The 15,207-nt window shown below is 42.1% G+C and overlaps 1 protein-coding gene across 1 annotated transcript; it reads left to right on the forward strand.

Moving 5' to 3' along the window:
- The first annotated feature begins 2,668 nt into the window (after positions 1–2,668).
- Positions 2,669–15,188, forward strand: LOC117586695 (PP2C-like domain-containing protein CG9801). Its single transcript, XM_034276962.1, has 4 exons — positions 2,669–3,053; positions 12,055–12,349; positions 12,418–13,241; positions 13,299–15,188. The coding sequence occupies exons 2-4, from the start codon at positions 12,213–12,215 to the stop codon at positions 14,534–14,536; spliced, it is 2,199 nt and encodes a 732-aa protein (XP_034132853.1). The 5' UTR covers positions 2,669–3,053; positions 12,055–12,212; the 3' UTR covers positions 14,537–15,188.
- The last annotated feature ends 19 nt before the right edge of the window (positions 15,189–15,207 follow it).

Consider the following 15,207-nt stretch of genomic DNA (forward strand, 5'->3'; position numbering starts at 1 on the left):
AGGGAGTTCGAATAGCTAATGAGACAACCATATATAAACTAAAATATGTATTAATATTGGACTTTAGACAATATATGGATTATAGTATTTATTTATTTATGTATGTAAGTATGTTCAATTAAGAATTAATTAATATTATAATAAATATTTTATAAATGTATGTACATAATTATTTATATAAATATAAATTAAATTAAACGAATATAATATTAATTAAATACAATTTACAAAATAAAATTTTAAATACAATTTAATTTTATATTGGATTATGGTAAAAGTAATCCTAAATATTGGTTCATGTGTGGAAGTACGGGTTGGGGGTTGTTCTGCACTATGGACAACTTTTGTTGTCCTAAATTAATAACTCGCGAACGAAATAAGATATTTTGATTTAGTTTTTGTATATTAGTTAAGAATAGCAAGGGGCATGTTTTTTGAGAAAATGGGCGTAGTACCGCCTTTTTTTTACGAAAAATCGGTTTTTATTTATTTTTTTTCAAAATGTTAGAAGAAAAATAGGAATGGGAATATGTTTATCAGTGCAAGATTCTATAAAATAAAGCTTAAAAATCCAAGATATTCTAAGTTTTTGTCCCACAAAGCATTCTCCATAAGAGTTTTCATTATATAAGAATATTACACTGGATATCAAACTCTAGCCATCCACAATAGCTAGTGACTTATACTGTGGCTTAAATGCAATGCAAAATGGCACCCTACTTCACAATTTTCTTCTTCATTGTGTTCCAAACGGCAAAAAAACATTGAAATTTCTCATTTGAGAGTACATCGATTGAAAGGTGGCATAAATAAATAAATAAAATAAATAAAGAAATTTCTTTTTTATCCTGTAAATTAATGGAAGAAGGAAGGAAATGTTTACCACATTGGGAAAGATATAGGTTGTAACATTTCTTATTGACAGTAAGAAATTGAGAGCGAGCAAAAGAATATTGAGCAAAGACAGACAAAGAACCAATTATCTGGTACTTCGTAAAGGCGGACTTTTTAAAGTAGGACAGATACTTGGAAAACCAGAAGGTTGAAGAGTTTACCTTAAAAACTGCCCACGAAATGATATTGGATGGAGAAATGCTTCCTTAGTTTTTTGAAATCTTAGGGACAGTAAGTATAGATTTCTGGAATTAAATTTACTTATAATAAAGTCATCAGGTGGCGAAAAAGATAAGAGCTTAGGTGGCTTCTGGTATAAGACGAGATACAAAGATTGCTTTGCGGGGGATCCCGAGTGGACCACCACCCCTAGTGGAACTCCAGAAAAGCGAGCTGGTGATCCTGTGTTCCTTAGCAAAAGAAAGGAGTAATTCCAATGTATAAGCCGGAGTCTAGCCCCAAATATGTTGTAAGGATAGAAGAACTTCCCCCAAACCATTCCGAGCTTATTATATTATTAACCTATGTTCCCTTTCCTTTTCAAGATAACAATAGAATTTATTTTTCTCTTTTGTTGTGCGCTCTATTTTTCAAATTGTTCAATGTTTTCGGTTAATATACATGTCTCTTTTAATAATTTACATACATTTATATACTGAAGACAAAGCTCCCGTGCTTCCTGAGGGGGTGATTTGAATGAACAATTCAAATAAAAATGTGTAAAATATAAGGTCATAAGGTATACAATCCAATAAAAAGTAGTATTTATAATAAGCCAAATTGATTCTTCAAACGGATTCAATTATTTTTTTAGTGTTAACAGTCTTTGCAAGGTAGCAAAATCAAATAGAACATCAAAATCGAGGAATATTATTTCAGACTAGGCTATATTTTTAAAATGAGAAGGTATATTTTATCGATAGTTCCGCCGGAAACTAGGGCTGGGACAACAACGATAGTGAATATAGTATAGTTATCCCAGATAACACTAGTAACAATAGCTAAATATTTAGGACTGAAAATAGTTCCTCATCTGTTTTTGCAGAGCTTGTAGGAGTGGTACAGTAAAGATATCTAACACAATAGGATACAGTAAAACTTTAATTCTCTGTCAAGGCGCCTTAAAGGCTCTGAAGAGCAATGAATCTAATTCACACTTACCAGACGAAATCCACCTCAACATGGACAATTGCTTCACCAGCAACTTTATTGTGCACTGGATATCCGGTCACAAGAACATTGGAATTAATGAAAAGACTGATACTTAATTTACCTCTCACCTTCGAGAAAATTTAAAATAAAAGTTCCGATTGATTGCAATCCTTCTATCCAATTTTCAAAAAGAGCCTCTTATTAGGAAAATGGCCAAATTTATTAATGGTGCTCATTTGGAGTTGTGAATCGAAACACTAAATTAATTCAGGTCGGGTTACTCGGTGCCATCAGAACTCATCTTGAGGAGCAACCTTCTGTTCTTTCTACTTTCTGTGGCAGCCTTCTGCTGCCTTTGCACCTACACCTAAACTTAGACATCAATCCATTAAATGTTATTTTACTACTTTATAATTTGTTAAACTCTTGCACACGACACGAATTATATTGCTTACATAATAACATTTCCAATCCAATACCTTGCATGCCCTCATCAACAGTCATCGATAGCAACACTCATCAACAAATATCGACAGCAACACCGAACCTTTTCAAGAAATATCGACAGCCCCATCGCCGAACCAAAGTACATGGTCAATGCGGATTCATCGTCGTGCGACCAAGCTAAACCGAAAGTACCGCAAGACCCCTGAAAGTACCGTATGAGACAGGTTGGAATATTTGAAAACTCGTAAAATTTGTTCCAAGCGGTCGAGCTTTTGGACGCGCGTATTTGAATTGACAAGTGCAGTGCATAAAAATATAACTGAAAATTAGGCAAAGCATTGAAATTCCAGTCAAAACATGCTTCAGAGCTAAAGTTTCATAAACAACCCTTCGTTATTGTTAAATATTTATACACACCACCGCCCGACCGCCGATTCCCTCCCACGAAACGCACGCACGCACATTACGTGTGGCGCCAATAACAAAAACAACATACACATGTAAAGGGAGAAGGCAGCAGCGATAACGAAACAAACGCAACAACAATAACTAAAATTATAGTAAGTGAATTCCGTCTGTTGCTTTTTTTCTTGCTTTTGCTATTGATTTTTGTGTCGAGTCGATTTTGGCCCCATATGTTTTTGCCGCCTTTTGTCGCTTTTTGTTTTGTTCATGCCTTTTTGAGCGTGTTTGTGTGTGTGGTGTGCTTTAGTATTTCCTTCTTAGATTGAGTCCTCAAAGAGCGTGCGAGAGGGAGAGGGAGTGCGTGTGTTGATTCACCTGCCGAGGTAAATACCTTTATGAAGCCCTTACAAAGGCTATTCCGAGTTTCAGTTAGTGTTTGCAACGCAAAGAAAAAGGGAAACTGTGTTGTTTCCACAGAAAATCGAATCGAAATAAGGCATTATCATAGTTTAATATATTTACTTCGTAGATTCAAACAATTGAAATCCAATCCGTACAAACAAACCTATGTTCGCTGGAACTCAAAGGGTATCAAAAGCTTCGTCTTGGCATTTCTGTATGTCTGCCAGCCTCTCAGCTGCTGCTGCGACGAACAACAACAACAACCGTAACGCACGATAAAGACGCAGCAGCTTTCGTTATGGCAGAGCAATAACCGGTTTTTACCTTTATCGAATTTCGAAACTGTGCTAATAACTTTTTCGCTGTTTGCTGTTGTTGTGTTCGTTGTAGTTGTTGTTATTTTTGGCTTTTCGTAAACAATTAAAGAAAACTAATCGGGTGCCAAAGAGCGATAATTTCACAAAAGAGCTGCAGTTGCAAATTAATCTATTTTTCGCAACTGTTTCTACTGGCAGACACAGGAAGTGCAAGTATATTTTGCAAACAACCCAAAAACTTTGCCACTCAAAACGTCACTCCATTGCCAAGCTTTTTTCTACCTCTGCCTGCAAGTAATGGAAGCTTCTTCTTTTCATCTCCCTCTCTCTATAGCACCCACTACTCTGGCACGACATAACGGCACTATAGGCCATTGTGTGGGGAGGGGTAAAGTAAGTGCAGCAGCAATCATTTTCTTTGAACATAAGCTCCTGCCTGCACACCGCCACTGCGGCTCCAAGGATAACACGTTCGTCATGCCGCAAAATCGATTTTCAACAAAGACCGACAATACCTTGGAGAATCCATGCCTCCTCCTCCCCCTGCTCTGTCCCATTCCTGGCACGTGATGTGGCGCATGGCCCGGGAATGAAAATGGGAACTTTCAACCCGTCGTCTGTCGTCTGTTATGTTGCGTAAAAATTGCGGTAAAAACTGACGCAGGGGGAAATCAGCCGGAAATAAACTGTAAATTAAAGGGGACACTTTTTTGGGGCGACGTTTTTGTGGGCTGACAACCACTTTGTCCACAAGATAAAATCCAAAGATAACTTTATCAAGAAGGTTTTGCCTATGAATCCGGAGCATATTCGCTGTCTTGTGCTTCTGTTGTAATAGGAAATGAATATCGTTGTTTTGCTGCACAAATTTCCCCTAAGAATTAATGAAAGGGCCAGTAACACTATCAAAATACGTAAGACATCTTGAGTTACTGCAACTTTCATGGCTTGTTTGTCCTTTTTGTGAATTTAGATTTTATTATATTTTTTTTTTGAAAATCTTTTCGCAGTAACAAATCAAATGTTGGTGGGCTTTCGATTGGAAGCTGTGAAACATTCCAACAAACTATCCCCCGTTTTATACTCTTCCCACTCTAGGCAAAAACTTGAGCTTATTTGAAAAACGTATGAAAAATTCCTTACCAAGTATCGGCGCCAGTCGGAATCCCTAGGAATTCAATCACTTTCGCTTGGCAACCAACGAAATTTCCTCCCAACTTTTTTCTACTCTTAGTTTTTCACACACAAACTTTGAACTATTCATGGAATATTTTGTTTCCACATTTTATTTTCTCTTTTTCCCTGGTTTCTTGTTGGAGAAGGAGTCAGCTGCCGTCTGGCTCTGATGCCCAGAGGGGTGGGGGGATGGTGATGTTGGTTGGGTGCCGCATGAAGCTGTTCTGTCTGGGACTGCCAGCCACCAACTGGCGGTCTTCCCAGGCTTCTGCCCCCATTCTCTAGCCACTACCACGACCATCCTTTGTTGTCTCGATGGCTGGTTTTATGACGTAGTTCTGGTCCATGGTCCTGCTCGTGTGGAAGTTGAAGTTGAGAAGTTTGTTTGCCCGGGCTCTGCAGCTCCACAGGAGAAGAGTTCATTCTTCTTTAATGCATTAGCTCCGGACGCAGGAGCTTCCCTGCAGCAGAAGCTCTGTATAAATATTGAATTTCTATATTTGTTTAACTCGCTTACAGAGTGGGGTTGTTCGCCATCATTAAGTGGCCTCTTCTGCTTCTACTCTCAACAATAGAAAAACTCTATTCAGCTGAAAAAGTTTCCAGCTCATTAAAATCAATTTGTCTGGCGAACATTTAGAAATTGTTGGTCTTTTTGTGTGGCCTTTGATGAAGAGGAGCATCCAAGTCAAACGATTAGCAAAAAAAAAAAACCAGAACCGACCAGAGGGAGAGCCCACAGCTGAGCGGAAGCATTCGACCAGCAGCAAAATACACAAACAAATTTTTGCTAAATATACAAACAAATTTTGCCAATTTTAAATTAATGGAAAAACAGCAAACAAAATTTGGATTCAATGAAAACAGGAAAGGGTGGCGGTAGGAACCCTCATTATTAGCCAGTGCTATAGTATAGCTATTGTTTCCAAGTTTTCATAAATGTATATTAAAGAAATAAATTAAAAGTCTTACATATATTTCTGTGGCTTCTCTTACTTTATGGCTTTTTCTAAGCAAGCGCCAATCGTTTCCCCCTACAGCGGATTAGTCAGCCAAATGTCAGTATGACTCAACAATCAAACAGGGGAATAAACCGAATAAAATTCAAATTAAAACGTGGCCAAAAGAAGGACAGACATACGGTCAGGGGTCATTTAACCCCGCAATAGAGACAGAAAGAGACCAACCAGTCAACCAACCACCTGGAAAACAGACGCCTGTCCATCCAGTGGGCAGACATTTGACACCAGAAGCAGACGACGACCATGACTTGGATTGGGAGTAAGAGTAGCGAGGTTTTTGGAGCTGACAAAGTGGCTTTACAATTGCTTAAGGGGGGCCTCAGTCTCTTGTTGTTTCTTTGTGTTTAGTGCTGCCCCAACACAGTTCTTTGCCCGGGCCTTGACTCCGTTTGAATTGTCTTTGTTCGTTATTAACATTTAATTTAATATGTAAGTCCCACACCCAGTCACCGCTCCGCACATATTCGTACTATAACTTCAGTCGTCTGACGGGTTTCTCCACAGCAAATTTGCATAGGAAGGAGTTGGAGTTGAGGCGTCGTCTCTTATTTGTATGCCACACAACGCGGGGCCAAGCCCCCAAACCGAAATGCAAACCCAAAGCGGCAGCCTTAATTTGTGGAGGCTTCTACATTTAATGTATTCATGTAGGATTAGTTGTCGTGTATAAATCGCCACAGAAACATTGACGACAGCTATGTCTGCTACCTGGACTTTCAATTCAATTATAGAAATAATGTTGTGGATGGAAAAAAGAGGTTTTAAGCAGGAAGCCAGATTTATGAGGCACAACCAATCAGTGTGAGAACTTTTGTGGGGCTTTTCTTTAATCAATTCTAAGAGGATTATCCCCCACAATCTGATGTTTCTTTTACCAACTTCAAACCAAAAGTTGCCCCAAAACAATAGACATTTCTTCAGGCACACTCCTCTTTTTTCTTTACTATTTCACAACAGCTGCTTCTAAGGCTTAGGCCTTGCCTTGCCCCACATTTTCTTTTATTGTACGAGTACTTCTTCGACTTGTTTTTCTGCTGCGGGAGGAAAACTCTGCCTCCCCTCCAAATGGGTTTTCATTTTGGGCCAAGTAGCGCGACCTCAAAAGCTCGAGCAGAATGAGTGAAAAACATGCAAGCGGAAATGGGCTGGAAATTGCAACGAAAGAAATAAGGTTTAGGGGTGAAATCCCTTCTAAGAAATACTCGAACGAAGTGTGAATGCAGCTCCTCCTCGTTGCGAAGCAATAAAACAAAAGGAAACCTGCCCCCGATCTTTGGATTGCACTTTCAGTTTCGCCGCGCTGTCAATGTGCGGAATGGGAATTGAGTTGCTGTGCCACTCGCAAATGGAATGATGGATGTGTGGCTTGTGGATGCAGCTGGGGGCAGCAGAAAACTCCATTAATTCAAATTGTTGCAACAGGAAATGGAGCGTACCACGCACCCAATGAAAAAAAAATGCCAATTAGATGGCAATTTAAGAAATGTTTCGACCATGTTGGGGGGAATCGGTACAGAGCTTACCCCTTGGCTTGGCTGCTCTTTCTTTATATTTATTTCCCCCCATACGACGACACGCTATATTCCATGCAGCAATGTCGTCGACCCCCACAAACGATCCATCCCCTTCTTGAGGTCAAGGAACCTCCTTTTCTGATTGTTTTCATGCGGTTTACATTATGTAAAATTTTAATAACCCGATTTTAATGAAGCCCCAAGCGGCACTTGGCTGTGTATTTGTTTTGTGAGTGCGCTTTAGGGGCGGTTTTAGAATGTATTATTCATGCAGGCAACAGCTTTTCCAATGAGTGGTCCAACACCTGTTTACATATTTGCTTGCCTTTTGTCTAATGGTGGGGTAGGGAATAGGAAATTCTCTGACAAAATGATTGAGGGGAGAGTTATATGAACAATCTATCGCTTTCATGCATATTCATATAGAAGATGATTCCCTGCATTTTATGCCAGTGGACTAAGATGATACAGCTCTTAAAACCTACCCATATACACATATACACATCTTAATGAATTTATTTCTTTTCTTTTCCTCATTTTCTTGTTCGTATTTATGGCTTGATAAGCCTTCAGGGGAATGGAAAATTATTATGGCAAATCAGGAAATGAAAATTAAGAGTAGTATTCTTTTTATTCGAGAGATTATTGTTCATTCGGGTTCTGCGGCTGCCTCCCGGGGTCTCATTTTGTGGTTTATAAAACCGGTTTTCCATATACAAAGCATTTGCACTTTTAAATACGTTTTAATCTGATTTACAGATAGTATTTATAGGGTCTAAAAAGACTGTTTATTTGAGCCAGAAAAATATTGAATACTTGAGATTTTGTTGCCCAACAGTTAAAGCTTTGTTTGCTATATTATTTTCAACTTAAACAATTTGTTTTTTATTTTTTGCTATTCCATCTTGATCTTCAGACGGCCTTCAACTTTCGTTTGGGTGTGGAAAAGATACACCCCACACGCCATGAATGCATTGCCCACAAATTTTTACTTTCGTGTGTGTCTCTGCTTTTCTTTTGTGTTTCTGTCTGGCTTTGGCTTTTCAGCGAGCTATGCACTTGACTTGTGATAAGACCTCCCCAACCATAGAAAAACGCCAGCAAACTGCTGCACCTTGAGATTCCATGGAGCATACACATCTCTCTCTCTCTCTCTCTCTCTCCCTCTGCAACTTGTTGTCACCATCTTATGGTCGTAGCTTTCCATGCAGCAAATGTGTGCAGACCAAAAGACCGGAACATTATCTCTCTGTCTCTCAACGACTTGTTTGTTTATGGCTTTAGCACGTCTCTCCCGCTCTGTCCCCCTCTTTAGGGGGGTCTCCATGGCATTAAGTCAACACTTTTGAATATGCACAAAGGCCAAAAACAAACATAAAAGAATCTCTCTGGTGGAGAGCAACCTCAGATGAACGACTCTTTTCAAATGATGAAGAGACCTTGCCCCCCCTGTACTCTGTTGATGCCACATCTAATTAACCCACAGAGTAAACACAGATTCATGTGTTAAATATGTAGTAACTCTGATTAACTTCGCGTGTGAATTGATTAACAGTTTGAATGAATATAATTCAACAATTGTACTCTGTATTTTCCAGCTATTTCCAGGTTACACCAGATGAAATCTTAAGACAGAGATGAGTTTAAGAATCAGTCTGGGGTCTGGTATTTGGTGTTCTGGGATCGCCCCACATGTGGCGGCAGGGGCGATCCGTCGTCTCGATTATTTATAGTTTGAGGAAACTCATTTCGTTGTTTATTTTGGGTTTTCTCGAGCATAAACACAAGCTGTGGCAGCAGCAGCAGCAACTCACGAGATCTGCTCCACATTTGAGATAATATTTAAACACATAGACATACATATATACCCGATCTTTTATAAACTGCTGCTGCTGTGCCCCTCCCCAGACCTTGCACAATACTCCTCGTGCCTCGTACGAGTAGTTTTTCCCCATTTCATACATGCTTGATTCGTTTCGGGTGTTGAAACATTCGATGTGGCCCAATGCGAACGCTCTCCATCAAAGTGTCGATTGATTGTGGCGCACGCCTCACTAATTCGAGGGATCGTATGTTGATTTAGGGGGAGTGTCGCCTCTTGTTATAGAAGAATTGTATTGCACTGAGGCATGCCTGATTGTGGAAAAGATCGTTGTAATTGAAGACCCACTTGTATTTATGATATAACTTGAGGTTTCCATTCATTCGTCCCAGCACGTGCTCTTGTCAGGTGGACAATGGCCTCACATTAAATATTATTATGTGAGAGCTCTCACCCACAAAAGCATCGTCAGAATCATCAGCGTCATCTTCAGGAGATGAAAGAAAACACAAAAGTCAAACGAGAATCGAGAAGAAAAACACTGAGAAAAATAAGAATATAATACGTACTCTACAATAATAGAAAGGTAGCTTAAAAACTGGAAATTGGATGCTCGAAGAGATATTCTTAAAGATCTGTTGTTGTTTTGTGTTAAATATTTTTTATTTCAACTCTAATTCCGTCAAGCGGCAGCGCTCCTCGGTTAGTTTTCTCAATCCTAATTCGTTATATACTGCGTAAAAGTTGTTTCTAGATCGAAAGATTCTAGATCTAGGTACATATGTTGTAATTTCTAACAATTTCAACACTGCATATTAAAATTGTATTCGTAACATTCTGAGGACTAACCTTGTTTCTATACTGAAGTCTTTTTCCCGCAGTGAGTCAAGCGCCTTTTGTATGTCAAGAGTTGATGATGATGATGACTTTGATTGACGCTGTGACGTGGAGGAGGAACGTACAGCTGTAAGCTGGAGCTCAGTTCCGCTCAGGTGGGGCTCAAACTGGAGCACAAGCGAAGTAGAGGCAGAAGGGAGAATGCGAATCTGTGGCCTGAGCATTGATGTTTGTGGCGGACGCGACTCTTGCGGTGCCGCCTGTGGCTTGTAATCTCACTTTGGCTGCACATTTAATCGCATATTGCATATTGCAGTACACATTGTTGTGGCCAAATTGAAATGTTATGCAGTGGCTGTGTAGGCGGAGGCATCAATGGCTGTGTGGCTCTTTGGCTGTTTGGCTGTGGCGATGCCATGGAGTGGAGTGGAGGCTTTTTCAATCATCCGATTGATTGCCATTGGCTCTGGTGGTTGTGGCTGGCTACGAGTGTGCACTCAGTTGGCTGCACTTCAATAGGCTTGCAAGCTACTACAACATTCCCATGCCACTTCCCCCTCTGGCTCCTTGCCTGTGCCACTTCCCACTACTCTATTTAGCCTCTGGCTTTGTCTTGACTTTTTCAATTCATTTTGATTTGTATCTTGGAGAGCAAAATGGAAATGTAATTTGGGTTAATTTGATTTTAATGCATTTACGTGCACTGTGGGTGTGGAGATCTGTGCAGATCAGATCAGATCTCAGATCAGATCAGATCAGATCAGATCACTTCTCTCTGCCAAGAAATTGCCAACAGATTGAACTCAATTGAATTACACTGTAGTGCCGGTTCTGCTGATTGATTCGTGATTGATCACCGATCAAAGCGAATACTGAAAGTTCGATGGGGCTCGGAGAGTCCAATAAGTTCAAGGATTAATTTAAACTTATATTTTTGTAGTTCCACATAGCTGGAAACATTGGGAAATGCATGCACCATTTTTGTGTTAGCTCTTCATCATTATTCATTCTCATTTGTCAGGCCGCAAAGTGCCAGTGCCACTTTATGCCATAAATTAAAGCCAGTTTTATTGTAGTTTATTTGTTATATGTGAAGCATTTGGCGAAATTGTGTGCTCTGAAAATAATTACCGCCTGCCTGTCATCAAGAGCACTTTCACGCTCTGTACACATTTCTCTTGTGGCTGTTGTTGATCGTTTATATAAATCGTTTTGTGTGTAGGAAAAGCCTCATCTCAGGGCTCTCCAGAGAGCAATTGTTGTTGAAGATTAGCATTTATTGTCGCTGTAAAATTTACTGGTGTCTCCAAGAAGGAGCCAATTATGGCGCAGAGGTTTGCATAATGATTGTGTGTGTGGGGCGTTTATGGCAGTTAAAGTGGGAACGAAGGTAGAGCAAAAGGTAGATCTATTACTACTCAACGTGTAAGTGCTTCCGTTTGAGGTATTTCTGACCTTCAAGTGGTGTCTTTCATTTGTTTCTACCCCTTAAGTGCTGCCTTTCATATGCTTTTACCCTTCAAATGTCTATCATCCTTCAAAATGCTGTATTTTGTTTGCTGTTCCCTCATGGAACTCCCATATGATATCATCTTTCTGTTGAAATGCAGATCTTTAGCGACTCGAAAACTTAACAGCTGCTGCGAGGGGGAGCGGGTTCGGGTTCGGTTTTGGTTTCGGGTTCTGGTTCTGTTCATTCATTAATCATCAGAGCACACACAGAAAACGCACAAATGGAGAGGGAGAGAGGGTGGCGTGTGGGGGGTTTGGGCATACGAAATGAGTTTGCCAGACGGGGAATGAATGGGCTTTCGAGGAGGCAGGCTCTGTCTGGGGCTTCCTCTACGTTCTCTACCTCTAATGAGGCAGGAGGATGATGGCCTGCGGCAACTAAAAAGCACATCCTGTCATTAGAATGCCAAGAGATGCTGGTTGGTGGTTGCTGGTTGCTGGCTGTTGACTGCTACTTCTATTGCAATTTAATTTTTTATGCCTCATTTAATTGCATAATTTATTGATAATTAAATGAAACCCTTTCCCTCTCGCTCTCTCTCTGTCGTTTGTAGGAAACAGAAGCTGCAGTGACTCCCACAACAATTGGCCCGCAGATGAGGTGAACGAACTGCTGCACTGGTTATCCCTCCAGCCCTACAGCATCCCAGAAGCACCATCCGCTCTCCAGTAATTAAGAGGCACTGCCGCCTCTCTGTAATTGGGAGTTAAGATGCCTTCGCTCCGTCAGAAGGTCACCACGTACTTTCGTCAATTGAGTTTCATTGCAGAGCCCCGCGAGGGTCGTCGTCGTGGCAATGCAAACGATGGGGATGACGATGGCAACTTCATAACCAAATATCTCGAGGGGTAAGACTCGCGCGATTCGAAGCGTAAATTGAATAAAAATTTAATAGAAATCTTTCCCTGTGTGGCAGCCGCATGCAACGACAATTTGTGGATGGCCCAGAGATCTACAATGGACTGAATCCCACAGAGATGCCAGTCCTGAAGTTGGGTGGCTATGAGGCTGGAACCTGCACCATCACTGCCGCCTGCACTGGGCCCGACGAGGGTTTGACGGGCATAAAGCGCTCGAAACTCCATTTGAGTGCCAGCTATGCGGATGACATTGATTTCATTGATACGCAGCAGGAGAACGAGGATTGTTATGCCACCGCACGGGCTCCTGCCACAGCCGCACAGCAAAGCACCTCCGCCACAAGGCTCACGAATAAATTTGGAAGGCCACAGGTGGGTGGTGGAGGCGGTTCGCGAAGGCAAAGCAATGCGGGAGACCAGCTGGGAGGATCGGCTTCCACCTCGGGCATGCGTTCGCGGAAAAACTCCAAAAGCAGCATTGCAAATCTCTCGGCAGCTGTGGCGGCTGCGGCTTCCGGAGATGGCGGAAAGGCCAGCACTTCCTGTGTTTCGTCGCAGGATCAGAACAACAGAAATCTGTTGAATGCAAAGACTGAGGCCTCTGCGGATGCCAATCCCCATTCGGAACGGGAACGTCTGCTCCGCGAGGCTGTAAGCAATCAGGGTGGTTCGTCCCCCTCCTGCACATCTCCTCCTGCGGTCGTTGCTGGTGTGGAGAACTGGCGCATGGAATGCGACTTTGCCTATGGAATCTCCGTGTCCCTCTACGAAACGAATATGCTAACGAAGGAGCCCATGGGTAATCCCATTGCCGATTGCTATGGCATGGTTGTGCGTGGAGATTCCGCTGCAATGGCCATGGCAGATGGCGTCAATTGGGGTAACAATACTGTAGGTAGAAAATCCCTTTTGATATTAATTCCTAAACGTTTTGCAGGTGATGGAGCTCGTCTAGCCGCTCGCTCGGCTGTCCATGGCTGTCTGGACTACCTGGATCGTGCGGTTTTCGGACAGGCACTGGAATGCAGGGCCACCACCACGCAGGAAGTGTTTGTCAGTCTCTTGCGCAGCCTGTGGGAGGGCCACGGCTGCATACTGGAAGTGGGAGGAGCACTGTCCACCCTCACCATTGCCGTTGTGCTGCCGCTGGACGGCGCACCCGGAAAGTATGTGGTGTGCTCCTGCAATGTGGGCGATTCCCTGGGATTTGTGTACTCCAAGCAGCATGGCGTTAGGGAGTTGACTCAAGCCTCCCACGACATCAGCTCCATGAGGGATATGCGTGATGCACTGGGAGCCCTGGGCCCTGCAGACGGCAACAAGCCCGAGTTGAGTAACCTCACATTTACGATGAGCTGCATCGAAAGCGGGGACATTGTGTTTCTCACATCGGACGGAATTAGCGATAACTTTGATCCGGTGGTGGGGAAATTCGCCGAGGCCTGGACACCCGATGTAAAGCTGCAGACATCTGTTGGGAAGCCCTCGAGTTTGGCGCCCAAGCGGCAGAATAAGAGTGCCTCTGCGATCTATGCACGGCTCCATCCCTCGACGCCACCCACACGGCCAGCGAGGCAAGTAAAGGCGGGCAGTCCGCCTAGCAATGCGCCCAGTCGACCGAAATATATGCGGTCTCAGACGCTGATTGAACCACGTCAGGGACTGGTAACGCCAGCCGCTGTGACGACGGCACCGCAGCGCATACCAAAGTCGATCTCTGGATTGCCGCTTGTGACAGGACCCCAACGGCATGCTCTGACGCTGTATCGCCTGGAAGATCTCCTCAGCTATGGCATCAATGGCACCTTCTCGCCCTGCGTTTCGGCGAGGAGGCTCTGCCACCTGCTTATCGATTTCGTGCGAATGATAACCTCTGCGCGCCGCAAGACCCTGGAGCAGCGAGAGCTCTTCTACAAGCTATCGACGGGACCTGATGGCGCCAAGCGGGAGGTGCAGCTCAATCGAATGCAGCATCGGGCGGCCAGAAAGAGGGTTGTGGACAGCAGTGCCTTTGTCGCGTTGCCAGGGAAATTAGATCATGCCACAGTGCTGGCCTACACAGTAGGTGGAGGAGGAGGAGCATCGGAGGGAAATGGCAATGAAAATGAGGGAACGACCACGACGACACTTTCCCCCGTGCTACAATCCAAGGAATTTAAGGAGACGAATTTCTAGACTGCAGAACCAGCTTTTTGGATATACTTTTTCTCACTCATAAATCTACACATTGCTATATACATACATATAGTATACATATATACACCCGATATACATACATAAATAGTTATATATTGTATCTCTATATCTTTGATAATCGTATTACGCTTTAAGTTTTGTTGATTTTTAATTTCTTGAATATTCGAATTCTACTCATTTGTCAGCCATAATTTTGTAGCCATTTATTTGTACGACAGAAATGCCTCAAATGTTTTAAACTACCAAAAAAAAAAAAAGGATAAAAACTGAACACAGAATAAGGAAACACAAAATGTAAATTATATTTTTACACTCCCAATCCCTCATTCGTAAACCTTTTTACACCAACCCAACTGTTGGGAAGTGAAATATGCTTTAAGGTGTACCCTTCTTTGGGTGCTTATAAAAGATTAAAGAACACATGTATGAAGCATAACAAAGAGAATGAGAGTGTAAGCTGTGTGTGTTCTTGATTCTGGTCTCTCTCGAAAACAACAGATTCATTTGACAGCCAGAAAGGTGTAATTTTTGGTTAACGCACAGCTCAAATTAAATATTAGCTGTGGCCAACGGGCCTCCCGGCAATCGTATTATTATTATTGAATAAACGCATTTGAATACTGCGCTTTTACAAAACTCTTTAAACAAAT

This window comes from Drosophila guanche, unplaced genomic scaffold (assembly GCF_900245975.1).
Source record: "Drosophila guanche unplaced genomic scaffold, DGUA_6, whole genome shotgun sequence".
NCBI lineage: Eukaryota > Metazoa > Arthropoda > Insecta > Diptera > Drosophilidae > Drosophila > Drosophila guanche.

What these genes read in the sequence shown, in the direction of transcription:
- LOC117586695 (XM_034276962.1), top strand. Translation starts at nt 12,213, where the DNA reads ATGCCTTCGCTCCGTCAGAAGGTCACCACGTACTTTCGTCAATTGAGT. An exon ending in ATAACCAAATATCTCGAGGG is followed by an intron (nt 12,350 to 12,417) that starts GTAAGACTCGCG and finishes CCTGTGTGGCAG; the next exon opens with CCGCATGCAACGACAATTTG. An exon ending in GGCAGATGGCGTCAATTGGG is followed by an intron (nt 13,242 to 13,298) that starts GTAACAATACTG and finishes AACGTTTTGCAG; the next exon opens with GTGATGGAGCTCGTCTAGCC.